The 18890-nt window shown below is 47.1% G+C and overlaps 3 protein-coding genes across 3 annotated transcripts; 1 reads left to right on the top strand and 2 right to left on the bottom strand.

Moving 5' to 3' along the window:
- Positions 1-5605: 5605 nt before the first annotated feature.
- CSUI_007731 (uncharacterized protein) lies at positions 5606-6803 on the bottom strand. The gene has a single exon (XM_068067875.1). The coding sequence runs from the start codon at positions 6202-6204 to the stop codon at positions 5923-5925; it is 282 nt and encodes a 93-aa protein (XP_067920147.1). The 5' UTR covers positions 6205-6803; the 3' UTR covers positions 5606-5922.
- A 388-nt stretch (positions 6804-7191) lies between these two features.
- Positions 7192-10039, top strand: CSUI_007730 (zinc finger protein 36 family 3 protein). The gene is made up of 2 exons (XM_068067874.1): positions 7192-7268; positions 8080-10039. The coding sequence occupies exons 1-2, from the start codon at positions 7242-7244 to the stop codon at positions 8716-8718; spliced, it is 666 nt and encodes a 221-aa protein (XP_067920146.1). The 5' UTR covers positions 7192-7241; the 3' UTR covers positions 8719-10039.
- A 1587-nt stretch (positions 10040-11626) lies between these two features.
- Positions 11627-18082, bottom strand: CSUI_007729 (f-box domain-containing; the record flags this gene model as incomplete). Its single annotated transcript, XM_068067873.1, has 1 exon — positions 11627-18082. A coding segment is annotated over one exon (4827 nt), but the record flags the coding sequence as incomplete, so codon positions are not given.
- Between the last annotated feature and the right edge of the window lie 808 nt (positions 18083-18890).

Here is an 18890-nt window from a genome sequence, read left to right as displayed (position 1 = left end):
TTGGAGTAGTAGTAGTAGTAGCAGTGGAGGGTCTAGTGCTGGTAGCTATAGAACTATGGCAACGAACAGAAGGACGGAGGCGGGGGGGGGGTTTGCTGCAAGGTTTGACTACTATTGAGAAAGGGAAGGCAGAAGATCTCCCTATATAAGGCGACCCCTGTTTCTCCATCCTCGTTACACATCTGTAAACAGACGGACCATCATTCGGTGTGTGTACGCCTTAACAGCCTGTCTCTGAGAAGGAGTTTCTTCTTGACGAGAAGAAGAAGTCGCCAGCAGTGAGATAAAGGGAGAGGAAACAAACAAGAGGAGAGGTCAAGAGAACTATGATCTGGCGGAAACTTCAATATTTCTCCCGGGGGTACCTGAACCGCCCGAGTGGTGCAAGCAATGCCTGTATAAGGCAAGCAGTCTTATGCGGGTGCAGACAGGCCCGTCTACAAAGTCTACGTGATCGTAGGACTTCGGCGCACATGACCAACGATGATGGGCAACTATGGCTGTGAGGGGAGTTGTCTCTTCTTTTTAGCAAGTAGCCGAGTGCACGCGCCATGATCGTATCTATGGATGGAGGAGCCAAGTTGTTCTCCCAGGCAATCAAGGATAAAGACAGAGAAGAAGGGATTCTCTCATATAACGATAGGTGATATAGCCGGCTGTATCGCTGTAGAGAGATCTAAAGAGGACACTAACCCACTATACATGCAGACACGAAGACACAGATAAGATGGGAGAGTGACGATGACAGAATACACAAGTATATGCTTGCCATTCTAGAGACATACAGAGCAAGGGTAGGACAAGAGGGACAGCAGTTGCCCGCCTTCAGTTTATGATCTTCTTTGTACGACTTCATTCTTTGTGTGTGAGTGTATCAGAGTGAAAACTGATCTAGAGAAGAAAGAGAGGAGCAGGTCTTATACTTCTTGAGAAAGTGTACTATGGTGCCCTTTTCGGGAAACGCGCCTAGAAAAATAGCTTTGTGAAAGAACGCATCCAACTCCGCAGTTTTTCTCTTTGCACTCTGTGGGTCAGGATGAGACCCGCCTGCCTCTCTCTTCTCTTCTGCCTCTAGAGAGCAAAAAATAGGTGTAGACTTTCTTTGAGGGGGCATCTTCGTCAAGAAGGTCAGCGCGTTTTCCGAATGCCTAAGAAACACGGATCCATCCATCTTGCAGCAAAGAGAAGATTATCGGTGCAAACCGGGTTTGCCCTCATCTGTGTCTATGATATCGCGGAGGAAGTTTTCGGACAGAAAAGAAGAACTCCATGCACCCTGCATCCATATACAGATGCGTATACATCCACCTACATAGATAGTTTACATATGCATATATATATATACATGTATATACTTCTATGAGATGCAGTTAATGCCTCTTTGATATGTGAAGAGAAAGAGAGTATATGTGTGTAAGGAGGTGCCAACGACGTAAGGAGTCTGGTGAGCCACATATGCTACCCGAACGGTATTCGGTGGTCACTCTGTGATCTTAGCTATGGGTTGTATATCTATTCTAGGTGGATTGGTTTGGGCACATTCCATGCTGAGGTATACGGAGGCGAGCAGTCCGTTTGGGACTTCTTGCTGTTGTACCTCTTCGGTATCCCAGAAGAGTATCTTTCGTATTTTGGACATTCTCCTCAAGCTTTTGACCCTCTTGGCAGACGGCAGAATGAATGTAGGGGCGTCAGGGTGCCAAGAAGGTTCCGTAAGCTCTTTCGAGCCAGGAGTGCAGTGAATTGATCGAGACTCTTTAGATCAACTCTCTCTCCTTTCAGATGGCTGAAGCGGCCGGCCGGACCAGGGCGGCCAGAGACAGATAACGTGAGCGTGGAAGGGGATGGCCTGGATGTTTTCAATGGGCCCTCCCGCCAAGCTTCAATAGGATTGTCGGAGTTAGTGGCTTCAACTCACGGGCTTCGGAAATCCGTCGAAGATGTTGGAACAGCAGGAGTAGTGTGAAGTCGTCCTAGATAGCAAGCGCACGAAGATATCGCAGCCGTGAAACAGCTCAAGTGTCTCCAAGCTGGGAACATGCCACCTTCCCCCGCCAGAGTGCTATAGTACTTGTTGCGAGGCACATTGACGCTGTCTACCAGTCCGCGTCTGGGACGGAAGCACCTATAGCCCTTCACCAAGGAGGAGCAAGAGGTTCCGCTTCTCAAGCGGGAAGAGATTCCGCTCAGTGAATTGCGCTCATCCCGTTGTATGTTCCAAGCGTGCTCTCTCTCTAAAAGCATGATCTAGAAGCAATGGTTGGACAGCCAGTTAGTCTCTGGTGCTAATCGGCTGTACAGCTATATGCTAAAACACATAACTACTTTGGCGTTCCTTATTTGAGACTCCACCCTAGACATCTACGACCAGAGCCCCTCCTCGTGTGATGGTCTAACTGCAAGTCTGTCGCAGTGACACGATAATACGGTATCACCAATCTAGCGGCCTTGAATGTCCAAGTGTTCTCTGCGCCTCTACAAGAGGCCTTGAAACGGAAGACCGACAGGAGGCCAGTAAAAAGGTGTCTCGCAGTTGACTTCACTCGGCGAACAAGGTGCTGAAGGAGTCAGGCTGCCTCACTTCACAGCGATACAAAGCTCTCCGCTTACGCTCTGGTACTCCAATCATAGCTCTTTTTTGCTGACCTGGACTTTCTTGTAAGACTAAGATGCAGTCACACATGGGTCGTATATCTGTAGTGCTGTTGTGGAACAAGGGCACCTTCCTCCTCATAGTAAGTCATGCCTGTCTGTCTCTAGACTAGGCGAGCTCGCTTTCAACCTTGTCCGGGCCGGGGCCGTGAATCCGGACGCTTCCTCGTGGTGTTACGCCATGAGCTGGCTGCACCCCGTTTCGACAGGTGCAGCCGTCCTGATTCTCATTCGCCCTCTTAAACCACAGTGGATCCTCGTCTACGTTAGAAGATACAGGAAGGAACGGCGGTCCCCTTTTCCGGGGACCTGCATCCGGTTGCCGGTTTGGCCCTGGGATGCCGGCCCCGCCTGTGTTTTGTATAATGTGGCTTCGCTGGTTCTGGGTGGTCTTCGCTCTGCAGGTCCGGTGACGGCTACTAGGGGATGGGCGTCAGCACTCGCGTGAGGAATCCTCTCTTCTCCCTCGGCGGAGGCGAGGATCCCCTATAGGATTGCAAGGCAATCTTCTGCGAAGGCGGGATTGCCACTACAGGGAAATGCGCCTAGTTCAAGGAAGCCGTGGCAGAGAGAGCCGAGCGATTCAAGGAAGCCGTGGCACAGTGAGCCGAACGAACGACACGAAGCGTGCCCGACCAATAGGGTTTAGGGTAGCCACTCGGTAGACAGCCTAGTATGGATGCTCTATGCACGATCTCAGGACTCTCGAGACACCCGGCACACCTGGACTATGCCGGCCGGGACAACTAGCCGTCGCTAGACACGAGCATGATCGTGCTGAAGGAGAATTGAGATTAGGCATGAAATGGAAGGGAGAGGGTCTCTCCCCGTTTTTTTCTTTCGGGGGTTTTGCTGCTTCGTTTCGTACGAAACGTCTTCTGAACGCTTTTCCAAGCTAGATCAAGCTATCCTTGCTGCGCGAGTCGATCCAGACTTATTGCCATAGAAATTGAATCCCTTTCCGATATTTTTCGATATTTCCAACTTCCTGACGCCATATACAATATGCGTCTACCTGTGAAGAAGTGGTTTCCGCCACTTGTTGGCAATGCCACAGAACCAACACGTTGTGGAGTGCGCGCGCAGGAGAACGGACTGGCACCACTACTTGATTGCCTTCCGTTTCGTCGTCGCTCCCCGCGAAACAAAGCAAGAAACGCTATCGAGAAGGACGAGGAGCAAGCCACCTGTCCGTCTTCCCTATTTACACAGGCGGACATGGGAGAGTTTGAGTCCCTCGGTAGCGAGACGGGTGACGAGGGGAAACCTCAGAGCCTTAGTCGTTCACACGTCCCAACCTTTTTCGGCCGCGAGGAAGGTTGTCTAGAACCACAGACCCAATCTGTATTTCGCCCGGAAGGGGCACTTTCAGTTGAGGAGTTCCCTAACTCGTGTTCCACGCCGAGAGAGGACGACAGGGAGATGCCTGCGACCGCCAGTTGCGAGGTGACCTCGGGCGTGTTCACGGGCACCGGCGATGGTAATGGGTTTGACCCGGCAGGGTTCCTTCAAACATCCCTTGTTTCATCTGTATTACCTGAAGAAGAGGAGAGCTTCCATTCGCCACTGTCGACTTCCTTGTTCAGCTGGTTCAGAGAGACAACAACTCGTAGCGACTGTGCAAGCGTCGTCACTGCTATGTCAATAGCATCTTGCGTCGAAGGTCCTCTAGTGGAACTCAAAGAGGACTGTGAGTGGAGGGACTGGGATCTGTTACTAGAGGCTTCCTGCGAGGAAGGAGGAATTCTGATCCCCCCTTTCTCCACTTTTCCAGCGTTGTTGTCCGCGCGAGCTGAGGACAATCGACGTCACTGGGCGCCGAGCCCACCCGAATCCGAGGAGGAGGAAAGTGAAGAGGCTCTGGACCATGCTACTACCAGGAGCGTTCTTGAGCAAGAGTCAGTCTTGGCTATCCGGAAGCGCTCCTGGCGTTCCATGACCCGGAGAGCTGCCACCCGTCTGAAGTGCGGTGTCGTCATGGGAGGACGCCTTATTGCGAAAAGGGTTCGGAGGAGGAAAGCAAGTAAGCAACAAACACCAGACACGAGAACGGGAGCCCCGGAGCTCTGTGGGGCTGCAGCACATCCGCATAAGCACACAGTTAGATCTCTACAGTCACTTGTATACCTCAGCACGGACGGACAGCAACCTGTATAAGAGGGTTCATATGCATGGGGGTTCTCTGTTTGTGCAGGACGTGATGGATTCGATCGGCTGGCGTACCTGCCACTGTCGCCGGACTTCTGCGTGTACGAGACGATAGGCGACGTAGTCCGCGAACAGATCTTGGATGAGGATCCAAGGGACCTTGACCACAAGCTGGCGTCCCCCTTCATGTTCGGTAGTTTTGGATCGTTCAACAGCTTCCTAGAGTACAATTATCTTTAAGAAATGCCCGCCAGAGAATTCAATGATTGCGACCTCGTGACGTTTCCAGTCCATGGACCACCATTTTGTGGCGCATCAGACATGCAGATATGTCTGGACAGTGAGCTTCGTCGTGTATTTTTCCCTCTCTACAGGGGTCTCCTACCTGTCATCTTTGCTTGACGCAAACAATTTCAAACTTTCTTCACGTCATTTGTCGTTTCAAAGAATCTTTTTCTAATTGAGGGAAGACCGTATCGGTCGGGTGTAGAGAGGGAGAGCTGGTGTCATTCATTGTTTTCAGAGACTTGGAACGCTCGGGAAGAAACCCTTTCTCTTGGTAGCCGAAGATACCGGACTAATGCAACATGGCCGTATACACAGCTGGATCTCATCCCGTCCCCGACTTAACGATATGATGCCTACAATTGAAGAGTTTAGAGTCCCTCGCTGTAAGGCTGTACGTCTGTCGTACACGAGGTACTGCTAAACTTCTCTGTACACACAGACACTTAGGTGCTGAAACATCACTTCCCGGCTTTCAATTCAAGGACTTTCTGGAATTCGTTCTTTATCTCGTGCTAGAGGGTGAAGAAGATTTACTTTTCATGGGGAAGGAATGGACCATCGTCTTCCAGTCTAATTCAGCGGATGTGACGGACGGGGTAGTACCGCAGTAAATCAACAGCAGTCGAAACAGAGCCTTGACAACACTACAGGCAAGTTGAACAGATAGCCACTAGTAGAGAAGGGAATGAACAGTGACTACATAGAAACACAAGGATACCGTCATATTTGGACGGATGGACAGCGAGAACCAGAATCTTGTTAAGCTGCGGAATGTACGCAAAGATATCAAACGAAGTGCGGCACGGATGAACAGAAGGACATAGCTGCCTCAGATCATTCGGAAATCGCTTCTTTCGGATCATGAAACAGACAGGGGTGCGTAGACGACGAGATCAGGTGTCTATACACTCGTAACCAGGTGTCTATACACCCGAAGCTAAGTGTAGGTACACCACAAAAGTTAGCTTTCAATGCGTCTCTCATGGAGTGTGTGCAGGAGAGATAACAGGTATACCGCTCTCCGGAGTCGAGAAGGTCACAGATCTCAGAAAGAGTGCGGATTCGGTTTTCTTGTTTTCTTCTTCCGCACAAGCAGAAGACACAAGTCTTCTCCATCAGCAATCTTTTCCCCCTAGATGAGCAGTCGCAGCAGCATTACATACAATAGGGTTTGATGTGGATCATGAAGAAGATTCCCCGCCTAGAGATCTTTTTTTGCCTGTCTGCATTTTATGGAAAAGAATATCGAAACGATAAGGAGACCTCTACAAAAGAAGAGACGGCCCCACTGACAGGAAAGCCGACCTTCGAGCTAAACCGGAGAAGAAAGAAGGAACCACCTTTCCTTCCCGTCTTGCTTCTTCTCTTCCTTTAGTCTCTTTTGCTTTCCTTAAACGTGTATACGCTTCATTCTATCATTGGAGATCGGAAAAGGGTGAATAGAGTAGTGTGCTGCTCTATCTATGAAGAAGAAGGAATCTTCAAAAGGTTCAGGTAGCGAAATAATCATAGCGAGTTTGTCTATTAATTCTCTCTTGGAGATTCGATACTCGCGTGTACACCGCATCCACTCTTGTATGGTCGAGAAGATAAGAAAAGGAATCCTACAGAGAAGAAACAGAAAGAAGACCCAACAAGAGAAAAGCAAGCAAAGAGCCTCAATAAGATTTTATTCCTTATATATCAACACAATGTGTTTGGTTGGTCCAATCTCTACTATCCGAATCATCATAGCTATGCTTTTCTAATACAAGAAGATTACAGGCGCATGTAAACTAGTCTTAAACGCACCGCTCGTCACGTAAAAGAATCGATGGTAAGTCCTTTCGGTTGCTCCTTCTGGCTCGTCACTCGGGCGCCGGTATGTATATATATCTTTACATGTAAGCTTCTACATATCCGTATATGTATATATGTAGGTTTTTGTGTAGCTTTAAGTGTGTGGCCTGCCTGTCTTTATCACTATTCTGGCGCATGAAGTCAGTATGAGCAGTATATCTACGATGTTGGTTTGCGTGTATGTATGGAGTCGAGAAACATACAAGATACACCGTAGACACCTGTGTTCGCTTTGTTTTTTTTTCCTGTGATCCCGTGTTTCAGCTACTGATGGAGAGAAAGCTGTCGCGATAGTAACGGCCTTCATCAACGGTATGGGAGCTGTCGGAGCGTTGCTCCAGGTAAGAAGACGCAGAAGAACACGAAGAAGAAGAAGAATGAGAGCTTGTCTCTCTCCTGAGTACCAGAGAGAAAGTGCTGTTGTGCTTGTAGTATCTTCGTATTCCGCGTGTTGCTAGCTCTTGTCTTCCGAGAGAGACAGACAGAGGAGAGAGAGGTGTTGGAGGTGTACGTCTCCCTTCTCTTTCAACTCTTTCTTTCCGTCTCTTTTTTCTTTCACGCCCTCATGTGACGAGAAGGCAACTGTATGCACGCCAGGCAAGAGAGTGGACAGGAACACTACTATAACTCTTACTTCCCTCTTGCCCTTTTTCCCAAGAGACGAGGACGTCTGTATATATAAATAGAAAGTGCAGAAGGACTTGCAGCTCGACGTAGGGAGGGGTGGTGGAGTCTGTCGGTAAGCAACGCAAAGGAACAAGCCTAAATAGTTAGGTAGATATAGGTATGAGATAGGTAGATAGATAGAGGGAGAGACTGATAGATAGGAAGATAATAAAGAGATATATAGGGAGATGTAGATGGTTGGTCGTTTGTTTCGTCCACGTCGTGTTTGCTCCTAATAATGATTCTCTTCGTAGATGTTGGGATGAAGATCTCTTGATTTACTCGAGTCGATTCTTCCTTCAATCTATCTCTCTACGACTTCTTGTCATCCTGCTTGCAGAGTGCATGCATGCATCCTCCACCATGCTTTCTCAAAGTACCCATGTCTCACCTCTCTTCTTCTAACAATCTGTCTCTCCGCCCTTCTTTTTCTCTTCCTTTTCCTCTTTCACTCGATTCCCCCCTTGTGATCTCTTTGTTCTTCAGGGTGTATGTACAGCAAGCGTGACCGAGCACTTTGGATGGGATGCTCTTTTCGCTCTTCTTTGTCTCTTGAGTATGGCTAGCGCTCTTCTTCTTCTTCCTGCGTGTTTAGATGAAGGGCGTTTATCTCGTCATCTTCTCCTAGGAGACTGCCGAGTTCCCTGTGCTTTTCTTCCTAAGCGTGTCTCTCCTTCAGGAGGAGGGAGTAGAGAAGGAGACGGCGACAACATCTTGGCTTCAGAAGAACAAGGTGAAAGAGGTAATTTACTTCTCAAATTTCCGAAACATAGAGGAAGGGGTCCCACCGTTCCTAGGGCCTATGATGTCTTTGAAGAGGAGGAAGAGATGGATGACATAATGAATTCTCCTGCAACTCCAAAGAAGAAGAGCTTATCTCTTTCTCTCTCGTCGACTTCTGCTTTTACTCATTTTAGAAAGGGACACCAAGATCGAAGGAAAGGAAGAAAGGAACGAATAGAGAATGCAAAAGAAAAAGAAGATGAAGAAGAGGAGCGCGAAGCTCTTCATTGTGGTGGGTACGAGGCCTCACAGCAGGGGGGAGGAGAAATGATCGTGAGAGGATTCGTTGCATGCACAAGAGGAAAAGGAGAAGGAAGAAGAACAGAGAATGAATTTGTCTAGTGAAGAGGAAGAAAGAAAGAAAGAAAAAGATGACGAGTAACACTTCTTGTGATCTTCAGCACGGGGCATCGTGCTTCATTTCTCTTATCTTTCTTCTTCGTCTTTCTCTTCTTTCTCTTGAATTCCTAGTCCCAATCGAACTGTCTCTCTTTTCAGTTTCTTCTCTTCTTCTTCCTCGGCTTTTTCATCTTCTTGCCTCTTATCTTCTCCTACCTTCGAGGCTGATCGCTTTTTTCCTGGTCTTTTCTGATTCTATGAGTCTTTCTTTGTCTGTTTGCATTCCTACCTAGCGTTGAAAGAAGAAAAAGAAGACACCGCTGGGCTAGAATGCTAGACACCACCACCATCAGCGGTTGTGTCTACTCTTCTTTGGCTGCTGGCTTGTGTGTCTTGTCGAGCGAGGATCTCTGATATATGTATCACCATTCAGTTTGTATGTCTCTTACTCGAGTAGGGAGGATCGATTCGTTTCAAAACATGCTTTGGAGAGAGGCTCTTCACTACTCAATCGACCTCGCCGTTTGCTTGGTAGATGGAAATGAAAGTCTAGCTAGTCAAATCCATCAGTTCAGAATCACTGGCTGACCTGGCTGCATCTATACCTATATCTATGTTCGTTTTTCTGGTATCTTCTTCTCTCGATGTATGGATTGTTATACATGAGATCTTTTCGTTGAATGTGGAACGAAGGAGAAAGAGATGAAAGTTCTATCATTCTATGTATTGGCGTAGGCTGAGTGGGGTAGAGGACGGGATGAATCGATGAGATATGAAGCGCAAGGACACGGATGAAGTTGCGTGTGAGAGAGAGGGAGAAAAATTCCACGCATGCGCGCATGCACTGAATGAAGGAATGAATGGCTTTTCTGATCACGAAGGATGGAGGGCTGAGGTCAAGTCTGCATAGCGAGCGTTCGTTAGGGTGTTTGTGGTCGTCGATTCCGAAGAGAGTTACATGGCTGCTGTCTCTTCTTCGTGTCTAGCTGCTAGACACACCCCGTACTACAATAGATGTAGGTAACCGTCCACAGATCCATGTCTATCTCTTTCCCGCACGCCCGCTGTCTGTTTTGTCGTTTGTCTTGCCCTCGCTTTCCTCTGGGTCTTTGATAGAGAAGTGGATAGGGAGAGGGGAAAGCGGGGAACGAACGCAAGACACATGCGCTGGATCTAGCTAGCTAGCTAGCTAGCTATCTAGCGGCTGTGGGGCGAACATTTTTGAGAGGATTCTTCCTTCAAAGGTAAGAAAGAAGTGTCTGTGTCTGTGCCTCCCGTGAGTCATATGTATGGAGTTGCGAGTAGAGGAACGGTCAAGGGAGGCATAAAGAACACTCGTTTGTCTCGCTTTCAGGTCTAGTCTTTACACGTAACAGGATGGTGTCTTTCTTCCTTCAATCGACTGTTTTTTTTCCTTCAATCGGTTACTTCTCTTTCTACCCTTAATATAGATTGTCTTTTTCCATTCACTTAGACTCGAATACAAACGTCTTTTCATACACACCCCCCTCTCCCTTGCCTCTCCTCCTCCTCCAAGGGTGTGATAACATAGTAAGCAATTCAGATGATCTTCGCGAATGTTGGGAGTTTAGGGTTTAGGGTAGGGGAATGAGAGATACGCACACCCCACTCACTCCCTCGCTTTCAACAGTCCATGGAGACTGTAGGTTCTTAGATAGGTAGATAGGTAATGATTGATAGATAAAGACAATAGATGTAGGATGTTAAAAACTGATCTATCTCCCATCGGTAGATCTGTCTCTCTTAGAACCAACCAAACGGTGACCTCTTGACCTACCCCTCCCGTGTATATTACATCACTATACATACGCCTAACCTCGTCCTGTATCTATCTTATCTATCTCCAAGCTAGCTATCTTGAATCTTCTCATAACTCTCTAATCTTTCTATAGCTGTCCCTAACCTACCTCTTTCTATTCTCTCTATACACACTCCCACGCGATTCTATCTCCATTGTAATCATCCTTATTCTAGTCTCTCATCAATCTCTTTCATCTGTCCTGTCTCATTCAGCAATCTCCATTCTAATCTACCTCATGTAACCTATCCAATCTGATTGTGTCGGTATATAAAGCCTGATCCATACTCTACTCTAGCCTATCTCGTCCAATCTGCCTGACGTCACTTAGTCTATCTAGGAAGCTCATCTTAATATTGATCTAGTCTCTATTCTGATCGGCTCTATATTCTGATCTCATCTCTACTGTTGGTTGTCTGATAGAATCAATGTACGTAATCTAGTCTATCTAGTCTATATGAAATTTATCCGTGTGGTGTCACTCCAGGTAGACTACGCTAACGAATCTAGGCTCTATACTCCAGTTTATCTAATTTCATGCACCTATCTGTCATATACGTACCGGCAAAAACGGTTCTGGTGCCATAAAGACTCTACCTAAAGATGTACTATATCTGGGTAGCTGCTGCACATACACAGAGTCTGTTCACCCACCCCCCTATTCACTTCTGGATGGAGACGCGTTGTCTACTGCGCTTGCGCTTCCTGTGTATTCTTGTAAACAAAGGAGAAGATAAAAAAAAGAGGTTCATTCCTTCAAATAGGAAAAGCCCTGACAACCTGAATGTATAACAGCTCATACCTATAAGCTGGATGTATCACTTCTATACCTCACTGTAACTACCAATACTACTAACTCTCCGGACAATCTGTGGTGTACATACACCTCAAGGCCAAGCTATTTATATGTCTCTCTCGTGGGAGCTTCGAAGAATAGCCGCAGTCAGGGAAATGACCCTCCCTTTCACTCCCCCAGTAGCCAATGAGGAAACAGAAATGTCAACTAGATAGCTAGCTGGCTACTTCTTTCTTCTTCAACGCGATGAGGGACGGACAAATCGACTTCGCCTCGTCGTTCCTCGGCTTTTTGGTGGCTTCACAGATGAGATGATACCTTTTGAAAAGTTTGAAATCGCCAGAAAAGAAGAAGAGAATCATCAAGTTTGTGTGGAGTTTCCGACCCAAACACCAGAAGCGAGCCATCAATTACACTTCTGGCTCGGGTGTATATACACCCCAGATATGGGTGCATGCATCCACCTCTCATTTGACTGTCTCGAATGTCCAAGCAAAGAAACTGCCACACAGAGAAACTTATGAGAAGCTTCTGGTGATTCTTTTCTTACATTAAAAATAGGCGATAAGAAGAATTCGAGCTCTGCCGAAGACTTGGTAGATGTGAGTGTAATCAAGATGCGAAAAGAGAGACAAGAGAAGAAAGAAAACGATCTACATCCAGCAGATGACAAGAAAGATCTCCTTTTCTTTTTTGCTCTTCATAGTGTCCCTTCTTCGTTTTTTTTCCCGCCCTCTCCTCCACGTATACCTTGTCTTTCCAGAGAAGGAAGGAATAAGAGAAGGCGAAATCGTTAGCTTTCTCTCTCTTTGCAAACTCAAGCAAGAGAACTCGTAAACGCGAAGATGATATGAACCATGACAAGGAAGGTAATGAAGATGCAAGACAAAAAGAACGCCACGGACAGAAAGAAAAAGAAGAAGAGGAGGGATCTTAGATTGTAGAATAAGCTCGGGTGAATTCCTTTTTTCTCACGAAACTCTCTTCCATTCTTCAACGCCTGGGGGTAGCAGGTGTACGTACACCTCACGAGCCTCCTCCTCATCCTTCTCTTTCTCTGTCTTCCCTCTTCTTTCTTCTATGAGATGTTTCGAGAGTTCAAGCAAGCAACCAACCATCCTATAGACACTTAAAGAATAAGAAGAAGAAAACAAATGTCGGTCGGCTACTGCTACACTACCATCACCACAAGAAAAAGAAGAGGCACCTTTCTTTATATGATACCTACTTTCGCGACAAGAAGAAGAAGATGAGAATGACGCATAAGAATCGCTTGTAAGAAGATGTCTTCGAAGAAAAATGAAAACTCTTGAAAGAGAAAGGAGAGAAAGAAAGTTGTTCCATCGACGACTTGGTAATGCAACGAGGCGCTCGATCCAGCTTGTTGAGTGTTGTGGCTGGTCTTTTCATAGATAGATCTCCGGCACAGGTTCAAGAACATGTGCAGTTTCCTTCTGTATCTTCTCTCTCTCACTGCATAGATGGGGACTGATATCTTTATCTACTCATGTATACATTCATAGCATTTCTTCTTTTTCTACCTATATACACACACAGCATATACATATAGCAGCCATAGGAGTACGAGAGGGGAGAGACGAGATGGCGCATGTCTAACGGCTGTTTCGTTTCTCTTTGTAGATTGGAAAGTGCACTGAAGATCGGGTGTCTACTAATAATGGTGTCTACCCGAGACAAGCTTCGCACATAAAGAAGTAGCCAAGTGAACAGAGAAAGAGACAGAGACATATCTTTCGAAAAGGAGTATCTGTAACGTAGATGGATCAACCTCTCCCTGTCCCATCACTCCATTTCTATCTACCCATACGACAAGAAGCCGATGAAGAAAAACAGCAAGAGAAAGAATCTGAGAAAGCCTTCTTGAAGATTCCGTTACTTTAGCTGCCAAGCAATGACTTAGTGTTATACCACATCTCTCTTGTAGACAAGAGTTGTGGATTGTAAAGCGGAAACTCTCGAAGACGAAGAAGAAGATGAATGATTTCCTTCTTCTTCTTGCATGCAAAGAAAAGAAAATCCGCACCCCTCTAACGTAACATGTAACAGAGCCACTTCTTCAAGCCAACTCTTATGCAGTCCTCCACTCTCCCCTCCTCCTCCTGCTGCTGCTCCTATTCCCCCCCCACATGACGAAGAAGACGAAGAAGAGACGACCGACTCTGCATGTCTGGCACCCCCGAGAATCCCTCCGGATTGACTTGCTGAAGCAGCTAGCCCTCCTTGTCCTCCTCCTCCTCCTTGTCCCATGCCTCCTAGCCCTTCTCTTCCACATGGTGAAGGAGAGAAAGCGACTGGTGCCGGTGATTCGGATGACCGTCGATATCTCCCGAATTCACTTGGCATGCCATCTGCCTGACTTGTTGAGATTCGATCGCTTCTTCCTCCTATTTCTGTACAAGGCCTTTCTCTTTCATACTTTCCTCTTCCTCTCGGAGGAGGAGGGGGAGGAGAAGAAGAAGTTTTGATTGGGCAACCAGTGAAGGAAGAAGAAGAAGATTTTGCAAGGAGTTTAGAAGAGATGGGGGAGGTTGGAGAAGGTGGGGCTTGGGCTCGAGAGTTTGACGAGGAGAGAGAGAGAGACGAAGGTCTCTTGAGACAAATAGAAGGAGAAGAAGAGGGAGAATGAAGATGAGAAGAAGACAAGGAAGAAGGAGAGGATGTCCATGAAGTTTGTTTAGAGGTAAGCACAGGAGGGAGAAGAATCTTAGGAGAGGATAAGATACACGAGGACGAAGTTGAAGAAGCAGATGCAAGAGAGGTCAAGTCTGTTGTTGTCTTCTTCTCTTGTTCTTGTTGATCTTCCCCCCTCAATTCTGTCTCCTCCTCCTCCTCTTCCTTCTCCTCCTCGGCGTCCCTTTCGTTAACGTTGGACTGCCCATCCCAATAGCAGCAGCCAAGAGGACTTGAACACGCCCTTCTCTCTACGGATATAACGTGGATACTCTTTCTCTGTTTCTCAACTAGCAAGTGAGAACGCCTACGAAGATGATGGTGCAAACCGGAAGAACTGTCTCTCTCTTCGTCTTCTTCTCCTCTTGACCGCCCCCCCCCACCTAAGGAACAAGGACAACATGAAGAAGAAGAAGAAACGCGTCTTTGATTGAGTCTTCTCTCTCTCCCTTCCCTTGTCCCTCCTACTTCACACGCGCCAGTCCTCTCCCACAAGCCACCCTGATAGGTGGAAGATGACGGTGAAGATGCCGCAACGCAACTCTCACAAACCATTCTATGACTCTCCTCCTCCTTGCCTTTCTCTTCTTCTTCTTCTTGTTGTGCTTTAACAAGCTCGAAAACAGTCCCTTCTGAGAATCGACGACGCACATTAGGCCTCCTTCCTTGGAATACTGGAAGTCTCCCTGCACCCCGTCTTGCTCCCTCCCCCCCCTCTGATCTTCTTGGCCCTTCTTTAGGCCTGGTCGTGAGTCCTTCTTCTCCTTCGTCTCGTGTCGTTTTCTCTTGATTGCATGCGGATGAGAATGGCTTCCTATTGCATTCCTTCTCTCTCTCTAGGCACCGTTCTTCTTGCAATGACGATCTCATAAACACGGTAGATGTAGGACTAGTAGAGGGCTTCGTTGCGTAACTAGAAATGTCAGACATACAAGCAGCAAAAGACGTTGACGATCGCGCAGGTGTACGTACACTTGAACTTCTCTCTAGACGGGTCCATTTCTCTCTAAGAGCATCACATCTCTCCCTACGGGAATAGAAGAGACTGCTCTTTTTCACGTCTTTTCTCTCGTTTTCAACCACCTTTTCTATTTCTCTTCCAAGAGGTGCAGAACGACGACGCAGTGGCAGGAACGCCGCAACTCCTTGTTCTCTACACCTGTCAACTTCTTCTTCTTGGTCTTCTCTCTCTTCTCCTCCTCCTCCTCTCCTTCTTCTTCCTCCCTTTCGTTTTTCTCTCTGGAACATAAACAAATCAACCCTATTCGCAGACGGATGGCCATTTCCTGTCTTCTTCGGATCTCTCTCAGGAGATCTACTGTTCACGTTGATCATCTCTTCCGTCTCTTTCTCCTTCTTCTTCTCCTCTTCGTTTTCACATACCTCACAACAAGCATCACCTTTCTCCCTCTCCCTTTCACACGCACTATGCCCTTCTTCTTCTTCTGTCTTTTCATCTCTCTTGATACTACAGAAACTTTCCGCAAGTGTCTTACTCTTCTCCTCTCCACCCTCATCTCTCCTCCTTCTATCTCCTATCCGACGCTTCTGACTCTTCGTATCCTCACTATCTTCTTCTTTCCTTCTCATATTTCTCCATCCTTTCACTCTCCCTTCTTCTTCTTCTTTCACCCTTCTTTCGAGTGCCCTACTTCTCCGGCACAAAGACATCCCTGGCTCTTCTTCTTCTTCTTCATCTCTTTCTCCACCCTTCGCCCCATTAGATCTCCCGAATGAGGAACCCCCCCCCCCTGTTGTATGTATAGAGATCGCCGTAGAAGAAGAGGACTGGTTAGGAGGCGTTGCAGATCTCTTGATAGCCTGAATCTTCGCATTGATAAGATCTTGTTCTGCTACCCCTACGACACCTTTCTGTCTCCCACTCCATACAAGAACACTTGGGGTGTGTCTGTTGAGTTGGACGCGAGCTTCTTGGAGACCAGGGAGAAGTTGAAGAAGTCTTAAGAGGTTGTTGCTGCTTTGCACCTGGAAGGGAGAATCGACTCGCATAGAAAGAAGAAGAGAAGTGATTCTTGACGCCGATCTCTCATGCTGTTGGAGAACAGAGACAAGGCGATCTGTCTGTGGAGTAAACTTTAGGATGTGTGCTTGGAGTTGAAGGGAAGAGACCTTCGACGAAAAGAAAGAAGAAAGAAGAGATATTTCTAACATGTCAAAGTCATGATTCTTGATACAAAGAGTCTTGAGCGATGGTAAAGAAAGAGATAGAGGCTGAAGCAGACATAAGGACCTACGATACCGACGAGGATAAGAATGAGAAGGATGAAGAAAACACGGGGGGGGAGGTGAAGAAGAGGGAGATGAAGAAGAAGAAGAGGAGGAGGTAGAAGAAGGAAAGGAAGACGAGGAGGCGGACGAAGAAAAAGAGGGAGAAGAAGAAGAAGAGGAGGTAGAAGAAGAAAGCAGAGTACTGGAAGTTGTTTCTTTTTGCTTCTCATTCGTTCTTCCCTTCTTTAGTAGGTTTAGATCAATCTCCTCCTGTTTTCTACACCCTGGCAGAGTCTGTGATGTATCAGGCCTATCGCACGCCCCATCACGATGACCGGATGGGACTGAAGTATGACAACTTGTAACAGCATGATTGCCTTTATGAGAAGAAGAAGAAGAAGAAAAAGATGGCTGAGAATGTGAAGAAAGAATCCTCTCATCCTTTCCTTTATCTTCTTCCTTATCTTTCTCTCCTAAAATGAGACCTCCTGTGATTCTTAGAGCAGATGACAACGTCGAGGAAATCCCCAGAGACACAGACTGTCTTCTTTTACAGTCAAACATCTCCTCTTCACTTCCTCTCTGCGAAGAAGAAGAACATGATGTTCCTCGAGAAACGCCTCTTCTCCCACTTACTGACCCCGTTCTTTCTCCACGTGACTGTCCTTCTCCATGAGGTAGATTCGGAGAAAGAGAAGGAGAAGAGGGAGAAGACGAAGAAGAACAACGGGCAGGAAGAAGAGGTGGAGAAGAAGTAGAAGGAGACTGTTGTGCATGAGAGACAGAAGCAGGGGGAGGAGGCGGTGGTATAGAGGGACGATGGCGACTACGCATATAAGCCATGACACTTTCCTGTTCATCGAAGTGAAGACCATAGACTTCTAGATCTGTCGTATCCGGTAAGCTCAATTCATCTAACAGACGGTTTTCGACAGGATTGAAACACATCAAAGATAATCTCGTCACTCCTCTCATCGTGACGCGCCCCATACATCCGACAAGACTCTCGGGAGGGGTCGTATATTGGCAACAGGTTATCGCCGGAGTCGAAGACGCAGACGAAGCAGGTGAAGAAGAGAGAGAAGAAGAAGAAGAAGAAGGAGGCGGCAGAGAGAATGAACGAGATGGGTTTGGAGTCCCAAGAGGAATATGAGAAGGGGAGGAAGAAGAAGAAGATGAGGAGAGAAGGTGATTCGATGGATTCTTCACGAATTCTTCTTCTTCTTCACCTCCTTTGTCTTCTTCTCTCTCTCCATCCTCTCGTCCTTGTCTTTCTTGTGAAGTGTCTTGCTTCTTCTCAGAGTTTAAGGAAAAGGGCTGTTGAGGCCTCGCTGTCCTAAGAGGGAGAGTAGAGACAGATGTGATCGCTTGGAAATACGTCTGCTGTGCACGATTCGCTCTAACAGAAGGGCAAGAAGGCGAAGAAGACGAACTACGAGGAGCCGATCCTGTAGAACTCCGAGATAGATGACTTTCGTTCTCACATACAGAAGATTCATCTTCTCCAAGATGACAATATCCACCTCGACTTCTTCTCTTCAACGAGAGGAGATCTCGATCTGAAGGTCTCACGAAACAAGATGAAGAACGAACAGCTGTACATACACCTGACCGATTCTCTCCCGCACTTCCCTGTGGTCTTCTTCTTTCATTGGAAGCCCCCGTCTGATCTAATACATGCTGTCGTGTAGATCTATCCCGAGCTCCCCTTGCTTCTCCTTCTTCTTCTCTTCTTCTTTCGTTCGGACTTGAAGAAGAGACAGGAGCAGTGGATGCAGATTCGGGAGACGAAGAAGAGGAAGAAGAAAGAACGGGAGATATCACCGCAACGGGAGGGAACTGAAAGACAAATCTGAATGAAAATACGGAAGAAAAGAGATCGAAAGAACAGACGAAAGAGAAAGCACATAAGAGTCAAGAGAAAAAAGTCCTATCAGACGTCTTAATAAAGAGAAGTGGATGTATCATAGAAGAAGAACGGCTGTCTACCTAAGGCGGCTGCTAGTCGTATTGTTCTCCACTCATCGGGGAGCTAGGGCATAGCAACCTAAGCTTGAGAGAAAGTTAGCATACATAGACAGTTCACGAAGACGAAGAAGAAAAGGCATTCCTCTGTGAAGAATCTACCTCTTATCAAGCCGACAAACGAAAGTCTTTCTTAACCTGAGATATCCAAGCAGGTGGACGCTTCTTCTTCTTCATCTTACGACAAGAGAAGAAAGCAGAGACACCTCCAATACAACTTGAAAGAGAAGAAGACGAGGTGAAGCAAAAGCACATGCAAAGTTTCCTCTCTCTTCTCTCCTGATCCTCTTGCACCCCTCCTTTGTCGTCTGGCCTGTCTTTCACTCTTTTCAACACAGCGAGATCAGACATATCAGCTCTCCCAGATACCACCCAAAGCAACGAGAGGGAACGGCGGGGTAGACACATAGGTGTCTGGATGTCTAGATGTGCTATGCTGTATTCTGTCTTGAAAGCGTACAGTGCCAGCCACTGAGGAATCACTCGATTCTTTCAGACAAACTAGAAAAACCTCTCCAGACACTCGACAACTCTTTCTAGTCAGGCTGAAGGGAAATCCCTCCCTCCCGCCCCCCGTCTCCCCCTCTTCAACACTCCTGTCTATTGCCTTCCCTT

This window comes from Cystoisospora suis, assembly GCF_002600585.1.
Source record: "Cystoisospora suis strain Wien I chromosome Unknown contig_4151, whole genome shotgun sequence".
Taxonomy (NCBI): Eukaryota; Apicomplexa; class Conoidasida; order Eucoccidiorida; family Sarcocystidae; genus Cystoisospora; species Cystoisospora suis.
This window is presented reverse-complemented; position numbering and strand designations above follow the sequence as displayed.

What these genes read in the sequence shown, in the direction of transcription:
- CSUI_007731 (XM_068067875.1), bottom strand. Translation starts at nt 6,204, where the DNA reads ATGGAGAAGACTTGTGTCTTCTGCTTGTGCGGAAGAAGAAAACAAGAA.
- CSUI_007730 (XM_068067874.1), top strand. Translation starts at nt 7,242, where the DNA reads ATGGGAGCTGTCGGAGCGTTGCTCCAG. An exon ending in CTGTCGGAGCGTTGCTCCAG is followed by an intron (nt 7,269 to 8,079) that starts GTAAGAAGACGC and finishes TTTGTTCTTCAG; the next exon opens with GGTGTATGTACAGCAAGCGT.